Source organism: Ixodes scapularis, unplaced genomic scaffold (assembly GCF_016920785.2).
Source record: "Ixodes scapularis isolate PalLabHiFi unplaced genomic scaffold, ASM1692078v2 PGA_scaffold7__128_contigs__length_106722199, whole genome shotgun sequence".
Taxonomy (NCBI): domain Eukaryota; kingdom Metazoa; phylum Arthropoda; class Arachnida; order Ixodida; family Ixodidae; genus Ixodes; species Ixodes scapularis.
Window position 1 is genome coordinate 41,932,394 of NW_024609882.1, and position 15,027 is coordinate 41,947,420.

Genomic DNA, 15,027 nt, shown 5'->3' on the forward strand with positions numbered 1-15,027 from the left:
TTATTGACTGAAGCCCAACAAACAATATGCTTCCAAAAACAAGCTTCTCCAAAAAGCACTTGAGTGCCCCTTTAAGATTGGCAAGCGTAAATCACCTTTTTATACTTATAATACAGACATTTTCCAACCAACCAGAGGCGGCGTAGCCAAATTGGTTGGTGACATCGGTCTACTCCGTTGCCTGGTCCCCTTTAACGAACACCGCGTCCTCTCGAAAAGCTCCGCGTCAGAACTTGCACAACGATTTCAAAAGATCGCTCCACACGGAGTACTAAAACTAAAACTTTAAATCGGGAGATGGATATTGTAGCGAACATGATAATAAAAAAGTGATACCTAAAATTTACATAAAAAGCAAAGAAACCTTTGAGAACCTCATATGCAAACGTCATTGCTAGTGGTTCCACGCAGCGCCACCTGGCTCGCGACGACGCCAAGACGGACACGTCTGCCGCTTGGGGCGAAGGGGGTCCACAAACCATGACGTCATGCGCAGGCCTTATGTCTATTAATGTCTATTGGGTGGTGCTGCCGGCTAGGGACATAAGTATATTATCACAACGCAGAGGAGTGGTGCACCTGAATGACAATGGAGTCCCGATTAATCACCGCGGGGAAACGGATGCTCCAAGGACGCTGCTCCGAAATACAACCCGGTGGCACGCTGGGGAAAGTCGGCATTGTCATCGGCGGAAGATACGAGAGATCCGTAAATCTGTCAGGCCGCCCGTTCCGAGTCCAACGAGGCAAAGGCCCCTCACAAATAAAAACCGTCAGCAATAGAAAAAAAATAAATAAATATGGAGTCGGCTTTCTGTACAGTACGATAGCTGGAGCGTTTATGTCTACCCTGGCGATTGAGGAAGAAAACAAAAATGCTCGAGTAAGACACGGAACGCAGTAAGGAAGCGCTTGCTGCGTGAATGGGCCCTAAGAAGACAGTAGTGCTAGTAGAGTGAGTATCTTTAGGTCACTGACCGGAGGTCAGCTTGTACATATTATACACTAATGTTCAGCATATTGAAATTATAAATCGCGAGGGACACAGACGGACATGAAGTAGACGGGACAGCACTCTCATATTTATATAATATAATATAAAATATTATATTAATATTTTAGTACCCATGTTCAGGCAGTGATGACACGAGCGCTGTGACAGCGTTCGACCGGGAGCAGCCTTCGATCGGCGGGGACCACAGTTCTCAAGGGCAGAGATGTATCCGATTTCAGCTCAGTGTCGCATATTTGGCTCGGGGACAACTCGCTCTGCAAGTGCGGAAGTAGTAAAGAGTGCGCGTGAACAGACGTGATCGGCGCCCAAGGCACGCGAGCTCACGCGCGCACCCATAGCTTTAGCTTCGTAGAAAAAGAAATTGCGAGCGCGTGACTCTAGACTAGACAGTAGTTTCTCTTGAGCGAGAGTCTGCGCAAATAAGGCGTCGGGCAGAATGCACCATGTCGCGCAAAGGTCCTCTTGGTCCTCTTACTGCAAGAGCTGTGTGAATCGTGGACAATAGGACACGAACGATGCAATGCCAAATTTTCAGTTCCAAGAAAGAAAAAATATATATATACTCTGGTGTAGGCCATTTACCTAAAACACATGAAAAAAAAAAAAAAAAGAAGAGGAATCGAACCGCGCGCAAGCACGTGGTTTGAAAGAATGTCCAGCAGTCACGAGCGCTCGTGCAAAGGTGGAATAGAATACCACCCCCCCCCCCCCCCCCTATACTTTTTAGAGAAAAGAATAAATAAAAGAGATCAATCGTAAGTCGTACGTGCGAGCACAACAGAAGCTGCAAGAGCGAACTCCTCCGCATGTCCGTGCACGCACGCTCGCGCAGTGCAAGAGTCGTTCAAGGCAACATGCTCGCAGCCCCAGCAACCCCCCCCCCCCCCCCCCCCCCACCGGCGCCCCTTCTCCAACCAAAAATAAATAAATAAAACAAATAAATAAAAAGAAGCTTGCTTTTACGAGCGCGTCCGCTGGAAAGAACGCCTACATCAAATTGATGCCTAAGCAGATCAAATACGTCTAGCACCTCGAACTCGTAATTCTGCCGCTGTTTCGATAGAGTTTGCGAGAAGCGATCGCCGGCTTCGCCTGGATTTCCTTTAGAATTGAGAGATTATCAAAACTGCCAGCGTTTCGGAAACTGCTCATCTGGGCCACTAAAACAATTAATATATCTGAAGAAAAAAAAATGTGTTTACGCTACTGTATCGTGCAGTGCATGCACAAACCGAGAGTCATCGAGTAAGAATCCAGATCGAACTGACCGATAATGAACTTGGATACGTCGACAGCGCATTTAATCGTCCGTTCACCACAGCAACGGCCCCGGTATCTCTTCTCAAACACGAACGACTCGGAACAGAAACCCGGAAAACAAACAAAAGACGCCGGGCATCGCGGCTGAAAGAAAACCGAACAGACCCCACGACGTTCGAAAGCTGAGATAGGATCTCGGATGTCCAGATTTTGAAAATCGAAGTACGGTCGTACGAACGGCGTCTCGAGCGAAAGGCGACCGTTCTGGGACGCTCGTTCAGCTCGGACATTCCATTTGGAACGCACTCTCGCCGTGGACTCGCTCGCCGAAAAGCGAGATCGGTACCGTAACCTAGGGCAGTTTGGAACGCCGCAGTAGAGATCGCACGTAGTCTGGCGTGATTCATACACCGCGCCGCAGCCAGTGATCGTATTACAACGAAACAAACAAAAACAGAACACGGAGACGCAAGGCGGTCGCGACTGAGCGAGAGCGTTCTCGATGCAAAAACGACCTATTCGATTGCGACTTTGGATCACCGGAAAGATCTGACGCGGCTCGCGGCTACTTCGTACCCTTTGATTGTTCCTTTTCGCTTGTTTCTCTCCGAGAACGAGAACTTGTTGCGTCTGCGAAACGAAAACTTGACGCGCGCAACAAGCGGCGGGGGAAGAGTAGAGACGCTTCACTCACGAAACCATAGCCTCTGCTCTTGCCGGTCTGCCGGTCGGTGATCACCACAGCCTCCTCGATGTCGCCGAAGGCTTCGAAAAACTGCCGTAGCGACTTGTCCGTGGTGTGGTACGGTAGTCCGCCCACGAATATTTTGGTGAACGTAGTGTCTTTCTGCTGCACTCCACTGTCCGACATGCCGCCGACAACTCTCTTGCATGCTCATCTGACGCGCCAGCTGCACGTCACGTGATCTGCCTCCCGAGCGCCCCTTCGCGTTGGAACGTCGCGGAGCGTCTGCTACTGAGGCTTCAGTTGATGCGGGCAAAAAAACGTTTTGGTTTCGGTTTCGGCGCGCGGTGTTTCCTAGGCATTCTGTGAAGGACCGTCGCTACTGCTCCTTTAGAATTAAGGATGTTAACAAGTCAGCAAGTGAAAATTTACAACATGGTTTCCTTTTATGTATCGTCGTTAACTCTAGCCTCGCAGTGGTTTTACAAGGGCGCAAGTTAATTAATTGTGTTAATTTAACCTGCAGCTCCCAGAAAGCACGATTGCAGAAGAGTTTTATAGGCACAAATATACAAATGCGCACAAATATACACACGCGCATAAATATGCACTCATACGCACATAAATGCATAGAAAATCGCTGTTCAAATGTTTGGTAATTAACCTTAAAGTACGAGTATACATAAAGCATTTAAATTTCACATCGTATTTTTTTTTTTAACAATTCGAACAGGGGTTTGATATAACATGTAAAAACCAAAAAAGAGAACCAACTCGCCGCAACTCAAGATATATGCATGTATGTTCGATAATTATAATTCAGAAAAATAATATATATATATATATATATATATATATATATATATATATATATATATACAAATAATGGCGGAGCCAGGATATATATCCTGGCTCCGCCGTTATTTTGGCTTTTGGCGGGTTCCTTAAAACTTTGATTCTTATATTAATTGGATTAAGTACGGTTCATTCATCTGCATATGTTCGTTTATATATATATATATATATATATATACTAACATTTATTAAAATCACACTACCACGCGGAAGAGAAAGAAGAGCAAGCGGCTTTTGTAGGAATTTTAAGTGACAGGTTAATCTCTTATAATCTTCACGCCTGGGACACACAAAAGGGAGTTCCAGTGAGAGGGGAGTTCCTCCTTCCCCTTGTCTCTGGTGGTGGCCGGAGAGCTGACGGAATGACGTTAGGTGCAAAGCATGTACAGTGCAATCCACTAATAACGATAATGAGAAAATATCGAAAATTCAATCGTTATAACCGAATATCGTTGTATCTGGACTAGACTGAACGTTTCTAGTCTAGAACTTAGTAAAAACTGATCGTTATAAGCAGTACATCGCTATAAGTCCCCCGCAAATCGGTCTAGTTCAAGAAAGTATGAATAGATGACGCTGTCAACCTTTCAACTTTATATTTTAATTTTTTTGTGACGATCTTATGAATATCACAAAAAGAATGTTTACCATAATTGTTATGATTTTTGTTGGGTCTAATCGTCCGACAGAAAGGTTTAATTGTACAAAACATGAAACGCACCAAATCAGCCAAATCTGGCGCATTTGACCTCGCTCTGTCTGGCGTGGTCTGGCCAGGCTCGCTTTAGATCGGCCGTCGCAATCCAAGCCAGTCCAATTTACAATGGCGATGGTCGGATGCGTTACTGGCGTTACTTTGTTTACAACGCACTTCTATTCCCCTTGAAAACGTTGGTTTTGGTGTGTACTTGCTTACGTCCACTTACGAGCGACTTTGTATTCTCTACAGCGTCACTGATCGAAGAGTTCATAAACCGAAATACCATGTCCTCCTCAAATAGGCTACGGATCGACGAGGCAGAGTACGGCCAAGTGGGGATGTCTCCTAGCTCCGAACACAACTCTGGTAAAACCTCCAGTTCTTCCAGTGTCCGTACCGTCGATTCACCAATACCCGCTATGGCACCGCCTTTACCGACGATACAGTCCGTACGGAGCTTATCCGAAGACGCAGCTACACACGCGAACTGTTCGTCGTCACTACCAGCAAACAACCCGACCTCCCATGCAAGGACCTACGACAACTTCCCAGGGTTCGGTGTAAAGCTGGGAAGACCCAAAGGAAGGCTGCAGTTCTCTACCTACTTTTCACCCGACGAGTTCAGGCCCCATTACACCATCAAGGCCTGTTCCGCCAACGGCGGCGCGGTGGTGGCGAAAGGCGAGCACGCGTACGCGTTTTGCGACGTCGAACACGGCAAGGCTGTGATCGAAACCCTCGACCGAAAGATCGCCGCCGTGCTCCAGAAGACGGCTGCTATTCGTAGGAAGCTGTCCGGACACCGGACTCGATACAAGCGGAACAGGGACCTCCTGAAGCAGCTCAACGAACTGCGGGAGTTTCGGAAGCTTCCCAAGCTCGTGTTCAATCCTTCGCAGAAACGCATGAATCGCGAGGCCGTTGCGGCGCCTGTGAACTCTGCCGGTGTGACCAACGTCGCCAAGGGGTCTGGCAGCACGTGCGATCAGTTGCGCTTGGACGACGATATAATTGTTTGTGAAGAAACTGCAGGTTAACAAGATGCTGTGGAGCCTCGCTTAAAGGCGCTTTCGTTTTTTTGTTTTTTTTGTGGATGCACACATTGAGGAAATTTTTTTTTAAATTTAATTCACAGTCACTAACAAGGTGAGAACGACAGGGAGGAGCTTCAGTAGTTTTGCCTCCAGCGTCGGCTTCCTACCTTCGACAAGGCATCAATGCCTCGTGTACCTCGAGCATGCGTGCGCAGCCAAAGCATGGCAAAAGGCATAGAGCATGTGCTGGGGGACGGACGTTCGAAAGACATGCCCTGCCATTCTCATTCTGTCAGTGACTCCGAGTACCTGCCACGTTTTGGTCACTGTTGCATATGATGTGCCCGACCTTGTTTTTCTTGTTTCCAGATGTAGATTTGAACTTTCTTCCAACAGCCCCAGTACATCAGACCTTGGAAAATAAACTAAAAAAATAATCATTGCTCAATCGTCCATTTTTTTTTTGTTCTTGTGACACATGTGGTAATGTTTTGTAATTGTAGAACATCTACGGCCATCTTCAAAATGACAGTGAACACGCGATCGCCGACCGACCGGTGCTGCCAGAGTGGACTAGCAATGGCTCCGAGCATCACGGAGGTAGAGTAACTGCCTGCGCAGAAAGAACTGGTGCGTTGTTGCAGTAGCGTGTATCACCCTGCTTGCTTTCAGAAAAAGAAAAAAGGAAGCGACTTGTGTTTTGGCAGAGATGACGCGCACGGTGCGACAGCAGCCAAAAGGAGCGTGTGAAAGGCATTGGTCACATAATTTCGATAATGGGATGAAGCAGTTCGCCGCGTTGTACCCAGACTGACATGAAAAAGAAGTAGTATACTTCCTCCTAACAACTCATCCGTTTTTTCTGCACAGGTGCCTGCCCTCTCCGTGATGCACGGAGAGGGTAGGCACGATGCGTCATAATGGAAATGATAGTACAGTCTGCGGCAATGCGAGCCTGCCCAGTTTGGTGCTTGCCGAAAGGGCTAAAATGCCGCACGGGTGCCTGTTGCATACCGAACTATGAAACCGACCGGCACATTTCAACATTTGAAAATGTAACAATCCATTTCAACCTTTTTTTTTTTTTCTTTTTAGCAGCTTGGTGTGCTTGGAGATTCCCACGTGGCTTCTGTGCTGCCTGGCCTGAGCGCGGCCGATCCGGCTTGTATTTCCGCACCCCATACTTGCCGAGGTAACATTTAAAAATTTTACTAGCTGTCCTTTGCACACACCAAGTTTTTTGCAAACACCATTAGATCGCAAGTCGTCCAATCTACCTCCAGTAACAACGTGCCTCTGTATTGTGCACGTAGGGGGTCGGACGACTCAGTCTTCAACGTTTTCTGTCTTGCGTGGAGAAAGTTGGCAGCTTGTATTAATATGAAAGCATTAATTATCCCAAGGAGCGCAGCCGGCGGCTTCTGTAACCGAAAAAAACGCGAAAGAAATGCCCATTCTCCCCGTGGCTGAGCAAAATGGCTCCTAGATAGCCATTGGAGGCCGCTTCACGAGAGCGCACGCTCGGCTGCCGGCCGCAACCTCGGCAGTAGCGAAACGTGACCGTCCACGCCAGTACACCGCAGACAAACTAAGAGAACGACGATCATGCTTTCGCATTCCCAACTTGTAAGAAGTGCTTAGCTGACCTCGAAATCTTCTCGCTGCATTTAGAGCTGCCTTCGAATGTCATCTTACGAGGCAAAGCTTAGGGCTGTTGTGGCTGACGGCAACTGCCAATCCTTGCTACTCTATATGCCTACTGCGAGGGAGTGACGGCAAGTTTGTGCAGTGTTTTCTGCTGTGCCACATTTCTGACCAAAAAAAAAAATCTGCCCCTTTCCCAATACTATGGTGGCAAAGGCAGTGATAACGTAAAGCCTATTGTGTCTTGCTTGACGGCGACGTCGCACCGAGGAACTTCGTGTGTGTGTTGTGCCTCGATGGCGCAAACATCTTTGTGCAATGCGTCTCTGAAAGAAAGCCTTGCCAAAGCTGGCGCTTGAGGGTGTGCAACACAAAGTTTACGTCTCTCACGGCCGCACACCCCAGCTTTGACTGCTATTTCACATCTTCTTGTCTTCTACGAAGTACATGCTCGTTCTCATCCCTTCCCTCCTGCACACACTCCCGCTATATGTGCGAGCATGTTTGCTGCCTTGTGACAACATTTCATTTCATTTCATTTAAATTATTTACTCTCAAGGCCGAAGCATTACAGAGAGGAGTGGTGAAGCAAAAAAAAATACAACATGAACATAAACACAGCAGGGGGATTACAAAAAATGGTTGCAAACGGCACTTTTGAAACGGTCGGTGTCAGTGATTGAAGCGGTGGAGGCGGGGAGGTGGTTCCAGTCTGTGCAGGTTTTGGGAATGAACGAGTGGAAGTGCAAATTGGTGCGGCTGCTTGGGACGCCAACCTTGAACTGATGGTCGCTGCGGGAAGAAATGTACGATGGTGGCAGAAAGAGAGAGTCACTGAGTAGAGAATTGAAATGATAAACCTTATGAAAGAGACAAAGACAAGATAGTTTACGACGCAATGAAAGATCGGGTAAGTTAAGATTAGATTTCATAGAAGTGACACTGGCAGTTCGAAAGTAATTTGAGAAGATGAAACGCGCGGAACGGTTTTGAATGGCTTCTATTTGAACAATAATGGAGTTAATATGAGAGTCCCAGATTGATGATGCATATTCAAGCTTTGACCTCACTAAAGTTTTATAAAGTATGAGTTTCAAGTTAGTTGGGGCTAAAGAAAAATTACGCCGTAGATAACCGAGTGCGCGATTAGCATTACTAGTGATGTAGTCGACGTGATCTTGCCATGAAAGGTTAGCAGAAATGATAATGCCAAGATATTTGTAGGACGAAACTTGCGTTAGGTGAACACCGTTAAGTAAGTAGTCACACGGTAGGATGTGATTTGAATGACGTGCAATTCTCATTGACTTACATTTGGCAGGGTTAAGTTTCATTAGCCAGGTGTCACACCAAAATGAAATGTTATCGAGGTCAGACTGAAGAGCATGATGATCAGCAGGTTCCAGAATTTTGCGATAAACAACACAGTCTTCAGCAAAAAGTTTTATAGATGAAGAAATGCAGCTAGGTAAGTCGTTAATATAAATAAGAAAAAAAGTGAAAGCCGTTTACAACTTCCTGTAACGCCGAATTGGAGCGCAGCTCTTGAGGAGGAGTGGAGGGTATATTCCTCCTCCTCCCTCGTGATCATGCCTGCTAGTCCTCCTCCCCTCCTGCTCCCCCTCCCTCTCCTTTACCACCTCCTCGTCCTTCAAGCTCCTCCCCTCCCCTCGCCTCCGCCTCCTCGTCTCTCCTCCCCCCTCCTCCACCTTCCTACTGCTTTCCTCCTTGCCGCTCAAGCCGGACAATGAGGGGAGGAGGAGGAGAAGGAGGGGGAGGAGGAGGAGGGGGAGGAGGAAGAAGAGGGGGGGGGAGGAGGAGGAGAGGAGGAGAAGGGGGAGGAGGAGGAGGGGAGGAGGAGGGGGAGAAGGAGAGGGAGGAGGAGGAGAGGGAGGGGCGCGGTTACGCCGACGGCGACGGCGACGGCGACGGCGACGGCGACGGCGACGCCGACGCCAACGGCGACGCCGCTCAGGCTGGAAACGGGCCCCTAAGAGCTGCGCTCTAAAAGCAAGGGCCCTAGCACTGACCCCTGCGGGACACCGGACGTTACCCGACAGTGAGGGGAGTTATGGTCATTGGCAGTTACATATTGCGTGCGATTAGACAAGAAGCATTCTATCCATTTAAAAATATTTGGGTCCATGTTAAGTTTACTTAATTTAAAGAGGAGCAGACTATGACAGACACTATCGAATGCTTTAGAAAAGTCGATGAAAATGCAGTCAACAGTGATTAAGTGATCTGCAGAAGAGAATAAGTCGTTATTAAAGGCGAGTAGTTGAGTTTCACATGAGTAATTTTTTCTGAAGCCGTGTTGATGCATACTAAAATAACATTGCAAGCTCGCTTTTCCCCCTTGTTGCTTCAGCATCGGATTGCCAACCAGAGTAACCCCGGTTTGAAGCAAAGCACTCTCACTTTCTGTTGTGATATTTTATGCTGGTAATTTTGATTTTTTTGCAATAATGAGTGCTGTCTGGTGAGTTGTCTTCGAACTATGATAGAGGGGAAGCCCAGCTTGCGTCCACCCATCAGAATACACTGGCAACATGATGTTGTAGTGATCTTTGTTGCCTTTTATGCCCCATACTAGCGTATACTCAAACAAGAATTACCAAAAAAGACAAAATACATGCAAGGATAGTTGCTGAATATGCTGGTCGACCAGAACTCTCCCCTGCGAAAATAACGACAGCAGGAAGCAAGGCTAGGGAAGGTGGCGTATGCATGCACGGAAGTTTACTGGAAAAAGTTCTGTTTCTCATGTGATGCTTCTTCATTACAGAAAACAACTAGGAACCAGTCATATAACGCATTCTGCGTTAAAGCCATCACACGGTGTGCATCGAACACGGGGTGGAATGTTGGAAGGTTGCACGAGTAAAAGGAGGCCATGTAAGTCCACTGTTTTGTCTGCGATTTTAATTGGTCTATAATGTACACATAGTAAACAGCGCTAAAACCACTCACGCAAGGAAGGGCACTGAGCAGTCTAAAAGAGGCGGAAAGTTTCTTTTTCTTTAGATCAGTGTCGACTTCGAGTGCACAGGGTTTTCCGTTGATGGACAGGCATACTTGAAAGGTCTTAAAATCTAACATACAATAACAAGTCACTGTTTTTCTACTGCTAGAGAACCTCATATTCACGCCAACAAGTGTTGGCCAAGTCAGTAATCAAGGAAGGAAAAAAAAACGTTTGCAATAAATACTGCTCCAGAAACAAGAAAAAAAAATATGAAGGATTCCACAGAATACTTTGTGTCGCAACTCCACCGGTCAGTTAGAGAAAACATGCAAACTTGAAGGGGAAAGAAGAAAAAAAAAATGGTCTGTGGAATATGGAAGATCCCGGCGAAAATACAAAAACTTGCATGGCATTTGCGTCACGACTAGGATTTTGCGACTGTGAGCGAGGTCATGCAGATCTATTCAGTTATATCTCTGTGCGCAGAGAATTTCAGATCATTGCTGTCCCCATGACATGTCGTCTGATGCCATTTGAAAGCCAGTCACCAAATACCGCTCGGGTGAATCCACGAACTGCGCTTCGGCAGACGACTCCCGTTTCACTCGTGTGCCAAAAGTGTGCATAGTGAAATTGTGATGTATGGTTAGGGCTTTTAGTAACTTTTTACAGATCTTACAATATTAATTGCACCTTTATTTTCTCTTTTCTTTTCTTGTATATTTTATTGCCACCATCTGCTATAACTAGAGCCACTAAATAAGCCATGCTTCAGAGTAGCAACACTTCAGCCATCTTGGTGCTTAAAATCATTGTTGCCAGTTGTTTGAAGCTTTATCTGAAATCACAGGAAATGCTTTTTTGTGCTCTAGAAATGTTAATGCAGTCGGCGATGAAGCTAAGCAATATCGCTTGAGCTTCCTGACAAAGTGTCTAAAGCCCAGGAAGTCAAATGTTTTAATTGTCACGGATGCCAATTGTGCCGCTCTTCACTAAGCCCCAGAAAGGCAGTGCCCGCAAGAAAAAATCCCGAAAATGATGGCACCCACAAGAAAGTTGGGGATTAAAGTCGATATTCTAGTGGCTCAAGCTATAGCATTCTCCATATGAGACAAATGCAGTTGCCAGAGAGTGTGGTGGTAATCTCGTGGTAATACAAGTTTGGTACTGTATCGGACTGCTGCTTTTGAACAGTTGAGTTTGTTAATTGGAAGGGAAGATTACATACTCGATCGATTCAAATGTTTCTTAGGTTTGCCAAATATTTTAAGATGGCCTCAGGCGCATTACTGCTCACTTCCCATGTTGGCTAGCTGACTAATTGCAGAAGTTGTCAGGTAAGCAGTGCTCCAAAGTTTAGTACAGCACTCAAGTGGACTTTGTGTCAAGAGGCAGGAATAAGAATAAGCTTTGGAACTAAAAACTATGGAATCTTAATTGCTCCTGTCCACCTAAAAGCTTTGTTTGAAACAAATTTCTTAAATTTTGATTTCCAAAAGTGATAACTGTATTTGCCATAAAAAAAAAGGGAGCTATCATATATACATATACAATGCAGCTAATCATTTGTCCAACAAACTGCTGCAGATTGCAGTTTCCGGCTGTCGAGAAACCATGTCATGCAGGAAAGCGTCGGCGACAACTTCAGCAGACCTTTGCGAAGTCCCAAGTTTGCCACTTGTCAAGGTCACACTAAACATTTCTCGGGATGCAACCCAATGCATTTCCGTCGTAGAACATGCTTAAGTAAAACAAGAAAAAAAAAAAATGTAGTCAACAACACAAACAGAACAATGAGGAGACACGTCATGACAGTATCTTACAAAAACGGGCACGATAAATATGCTTATGAGTCATAATCGCACTCGCAGCGATTCCCTGCTGGGGAGGTTGTCAATGGGAAATCGGAAGAATGCAAGTTGCACATATGCAGGTCAACCTTTCAGTCAGTTTCCTTTTGTCTTTTTATTTTTTTTTACAGGCGAGACATTTACGTCCGGACAAAAACAAAAACATGCATGCGTCCGGCACTCGTAAAGTCCACTTGTCCGTAAGGAAACAAAGTCGCAAAGAGCAGCAAACCTTCCAAGGTCAAGTCGGCAGGCTCCGTACAGAAATCAGATTGCCCGAAGCTGCAAGGGACGACGAAGCATTGCGCCGCATAGCGCAGTCGTCGTTCCGAGCCCTCGGCAGCCGCAAAGTATTTGCGGAGAAGGAACGGAAGTATTTTGGAGTGAACGAAGATGAGGAACGAGAGACATGACCGCGGCTCTTTGAACACACTGTTAGCGAAGTGAAGGAAGCTGACCCGACAACAGGCTCATTTGAAGTGGGGTCATTGTACATCGAAAATAATGCCATGCCTTCAAATGTAACATCACAGACTAGATCTCATGTTTACAATGGTTGAGCATGTTTACGACAAAGAAAAAAAAAGGGGGGGGGGGACCTTATGTGCGTTTGGTGCGAGGTCGAAGACACAGCACGACTACATCGTAAACGCGAGCCTCTGGGGCTTGCTTCTTTCTTCCCCGCAGGAATAGATTTCTTGCACACAGGGTCACACCGCACGTCCACCGACGACTTCACGCGGGGAACGGGGTCCACAGGCAGGAAACCCGCCGCTCTGCCTCCAAAAAGGTGGCTCAAAAAGAGCAGCATCGAGTGCCAATAAAAATAAGTCCAAAAAGACTCGGTCACAAAACAACGAAAAACAGTGAAACGAACAAAAAAAAAACAGCAGTTAAAAACGTGAACAAACGAGAATGGAACGCGACAAAGAAAAAGGGTGGTGGTGGCGATGTGATTCTTCCTTCCGTTGCTGCACCCTCACCGTGATCCCATCATCATAATCGTCTTCGACATCAGATCACGCGCAAACCTCGCGTCTTTCTTTTGGGAATGCCCCTCCCCCACGGAGTCACAAAAGCACGCAAGGGCGCCTGCTGTCGCGTTTCTGTCGCGTACGCGCGCTCTTCTGCGAAGGGGGGAAAGGAGGGCGGTTTTTGCGGGTCCAGCGACCGCCGAGGGAAGGACGCGCCTTGTAAACCGCCCCACCCCCGCAGCTTTCGAAAATCTTAAATAACTATAAGAGGAAAGGCGGGAGAGAGAAGGAGCATACACAAACATTGCACTTGGGAGAGAGAGAACAACTTGTTTGTCTTTTTCTGTCCGTCCTAGTCTTCAACGCCCCCCTCTCCCCCCGGTGTCCTTGCGCACGTCCAGTTCAGTCTTCATGTCCGTCGCAAAGTCCTGCCGCGTGTCGTCGGGCAGAGGGGGGCGGCAGAAGGGCAGGGGTCGGAGTCAAACGAGATTCTGGGTTGTTACGTCGCCCGGTGGGTCCGCACGCGGCGGCTCAAGTCTCCATGAAGCTGGCAGGCGAGAGCGAGGACCGTTTGCTGTGGGAGTCTCCGACGCCGTTAGACGACGGCATCCGCGAGAGTTTGCTCGAGAACGACCCGAGGATGTCGCCGGCGCTGGACGCGGCAGACATCGAGGGCGCCGAAGAAGGTGCCCCTAGCAGCGACGCCACGCTGGTCGGGCTCACGAGACTCGGAGGGGTGTCTAGGAGTCCCAGGCTGCCCTCGCGGTACCTGCATCGTGCAAACATGGAATCCACCTTTAGCTTTGGAACTGAGCGTACATCAGGTTAAAGACTGGTTTACACACTCGCATTTGGCAGTGGTCGACTGCACTATGACCTCTTTGACCACTTATATGAAAGAATGTGATGATGCAATCTATCATGTAGCATAGGAACACTTCAGATCTGTATATAATCCTTAGGGTTTTTTTGTTTTTTTTACGCATCATTCTTTTATAATGGACTTGAAATAATGCTGACAATGTTATGAGTGACCGTTTCTTGTAAACAGACAATGTTATGAGTGACCGTTTCTTGTAAAGAGTGCATAGATTTGGTCTTGCAGATAGCATATTCGAGTGCTGCTTGCACGCTTGGACCAGTTTGTTGTAACCCCGCTCTACACGTCACAATGGAATGCAAGGAATCGTAGTGCGGTCAGTTACGGTCATATGGAAGCGTGTGAACGAGCCTTCTAAATGTGATCAGCAATGTGTCAGATACATATATGTATATATAGAGCAAAGTCACTGGTACATCAGCAAAGTCAACACTTTGCTTTGTCTTGTGTTCTCTTCGTCTCTTTGTGTCCTCGTCTTAGTCGCGCTGTTTTTCAACATGAAATTCACCACTTTATAGCGCCAACTAATAGCGCCAAGAAAGCAATCATACTTCAATCCTGATTGACGGAAGGCCATTTTGTTTCATCCAACCGGTTCATTCTCTTCCCCATTCTGATTAAAAATGGGAGGAGTATGAGGTACTACATGTAGCCTGTTTTATACAGAGGCATTGTTGTTAGACTTCATGAAGCGCATACTTAAAGGGACACTGACAGGGTGTTTATGCTCGCCGAGGTTGTTAGTTGTACATGACATGTGAGAGCCCAACTACCCAGAACACAATTTGCGACTTGCAATTCGGTTTCTTTCCGCCCGAAAACCGCCGATCAAGAACTGGCCGGTTCGAGTCTAGCTCATTTTCTTTTCCGTGGTCACGGGCCGTTTTTCTAAGGTATCGATGCGACCACCAAATTTAATGAAATTCGTTGGTCACTGAAGGCACACACTCAATATTAAAAATAGAAAAAAAAAATATGAAACCCATTTTTTGTGGCTTCTAAAAAGCTGCAAATACGTTGATTGAAAAAAAAAAAAGTTCCACAGAGAACCGGAAGCATTCTGCGCGTGCGTCGTTTCGCGTATTGTGGGGCTCGCGGGGACGGCGATGGCAGCGGACGACGGGCGTGGGACCTCTACTTCAGAACTGTCGTTCGCGGAACC

The 15,027-nt window shown here is 46.9% G+C and overlaps 3 protein-coding genes and 1 long non-coding RNA gene across 19 annotated transcripts in view; 2 read left to right on the plus strand and 2 right to left on the minus strand.

The window, feature by feature from the left end:
• The window catches only part of LOC8042905 (RNA-binding protein 24-A), a 122,387-nt gene extending 119,180 nt beyond the window's left edge, over positions 1-3,207 (minus strand). For 2 of the 3 annotated variants that reach the window (XM_042286527.1, XM_042286526.1), the window contains exon 1: positions 2,970-3,207. In XM_042286527.1, the coding sequence (XP_042142461.1) occupies positions 2,970-3,146 (177 nt within the window). In that variant the 5' untranslated portion in view covers positions 3,147-3,207. The remainder of the gene's footprint in view (positions 1-2,969) is intronic. The other variant, XM_042286525.1, reaches the window with a different exon arrangement.
• Positions 3,208-4,607: 1,400 nt separating this feature from the next.
• Positions 4,608-5,986, plus strand: LOC8042906. Its single transcript, XM_002415870.5, has one exon. It carries the CDS (start codon positions 4,653-4,655, stop codon positions 5,550-5,552), a length of 900 nt encoding a protein of 299 aa, XP_002415915.4. The 5' UTR covers positions 4,608-4,652; the 3' UTR covers positions 5,553-5,986.
• A 703-nt stretch (positions 5,987-6,689) lies between these two features.
• On the plus strand, positions 6,690-10,554 carry LOC121045549. The gene is made up of 2 exons (XR_005797765.2): positions 6,690-6,741; positions 9,982-10,554. It is a non-coding gene; the product is annotated as an uncharacterized LOC121045549 (long non-coding RNA).
• Positions 10,097-15,027, minus strand: part of LOC8042907 (transcription factor SOX-6) — a 295,892-nt gene continuing 290,961 nt past the window's right edge. For all 14 annotated transcript variants that reach the window (XM_040222527.3, XM_040498473.2, XM_040498475.2 and 11 more), the window contains one exon: positions 10,097-13,754. In XM_040222527.3, coding sequence (XP_040078461.2) covers positions 13,517-13,754 — 238 coding nt within the window. In that variant the 3' untranslated portion in view covers positions 10,097-13,516. The remainder of the gene's footprint in view (positions 13,755-15,027) is intronic.

Bases quoted from the DNA above. Each gene is read 5' to 3' on its own strand.
- LOC8042906 (XM_002415870.5), top strand. From the start codon at position 4,653: ATGCGTTACTGGCGTTACTTTGTTTACAACGCACTTCTATTCCCCTTG.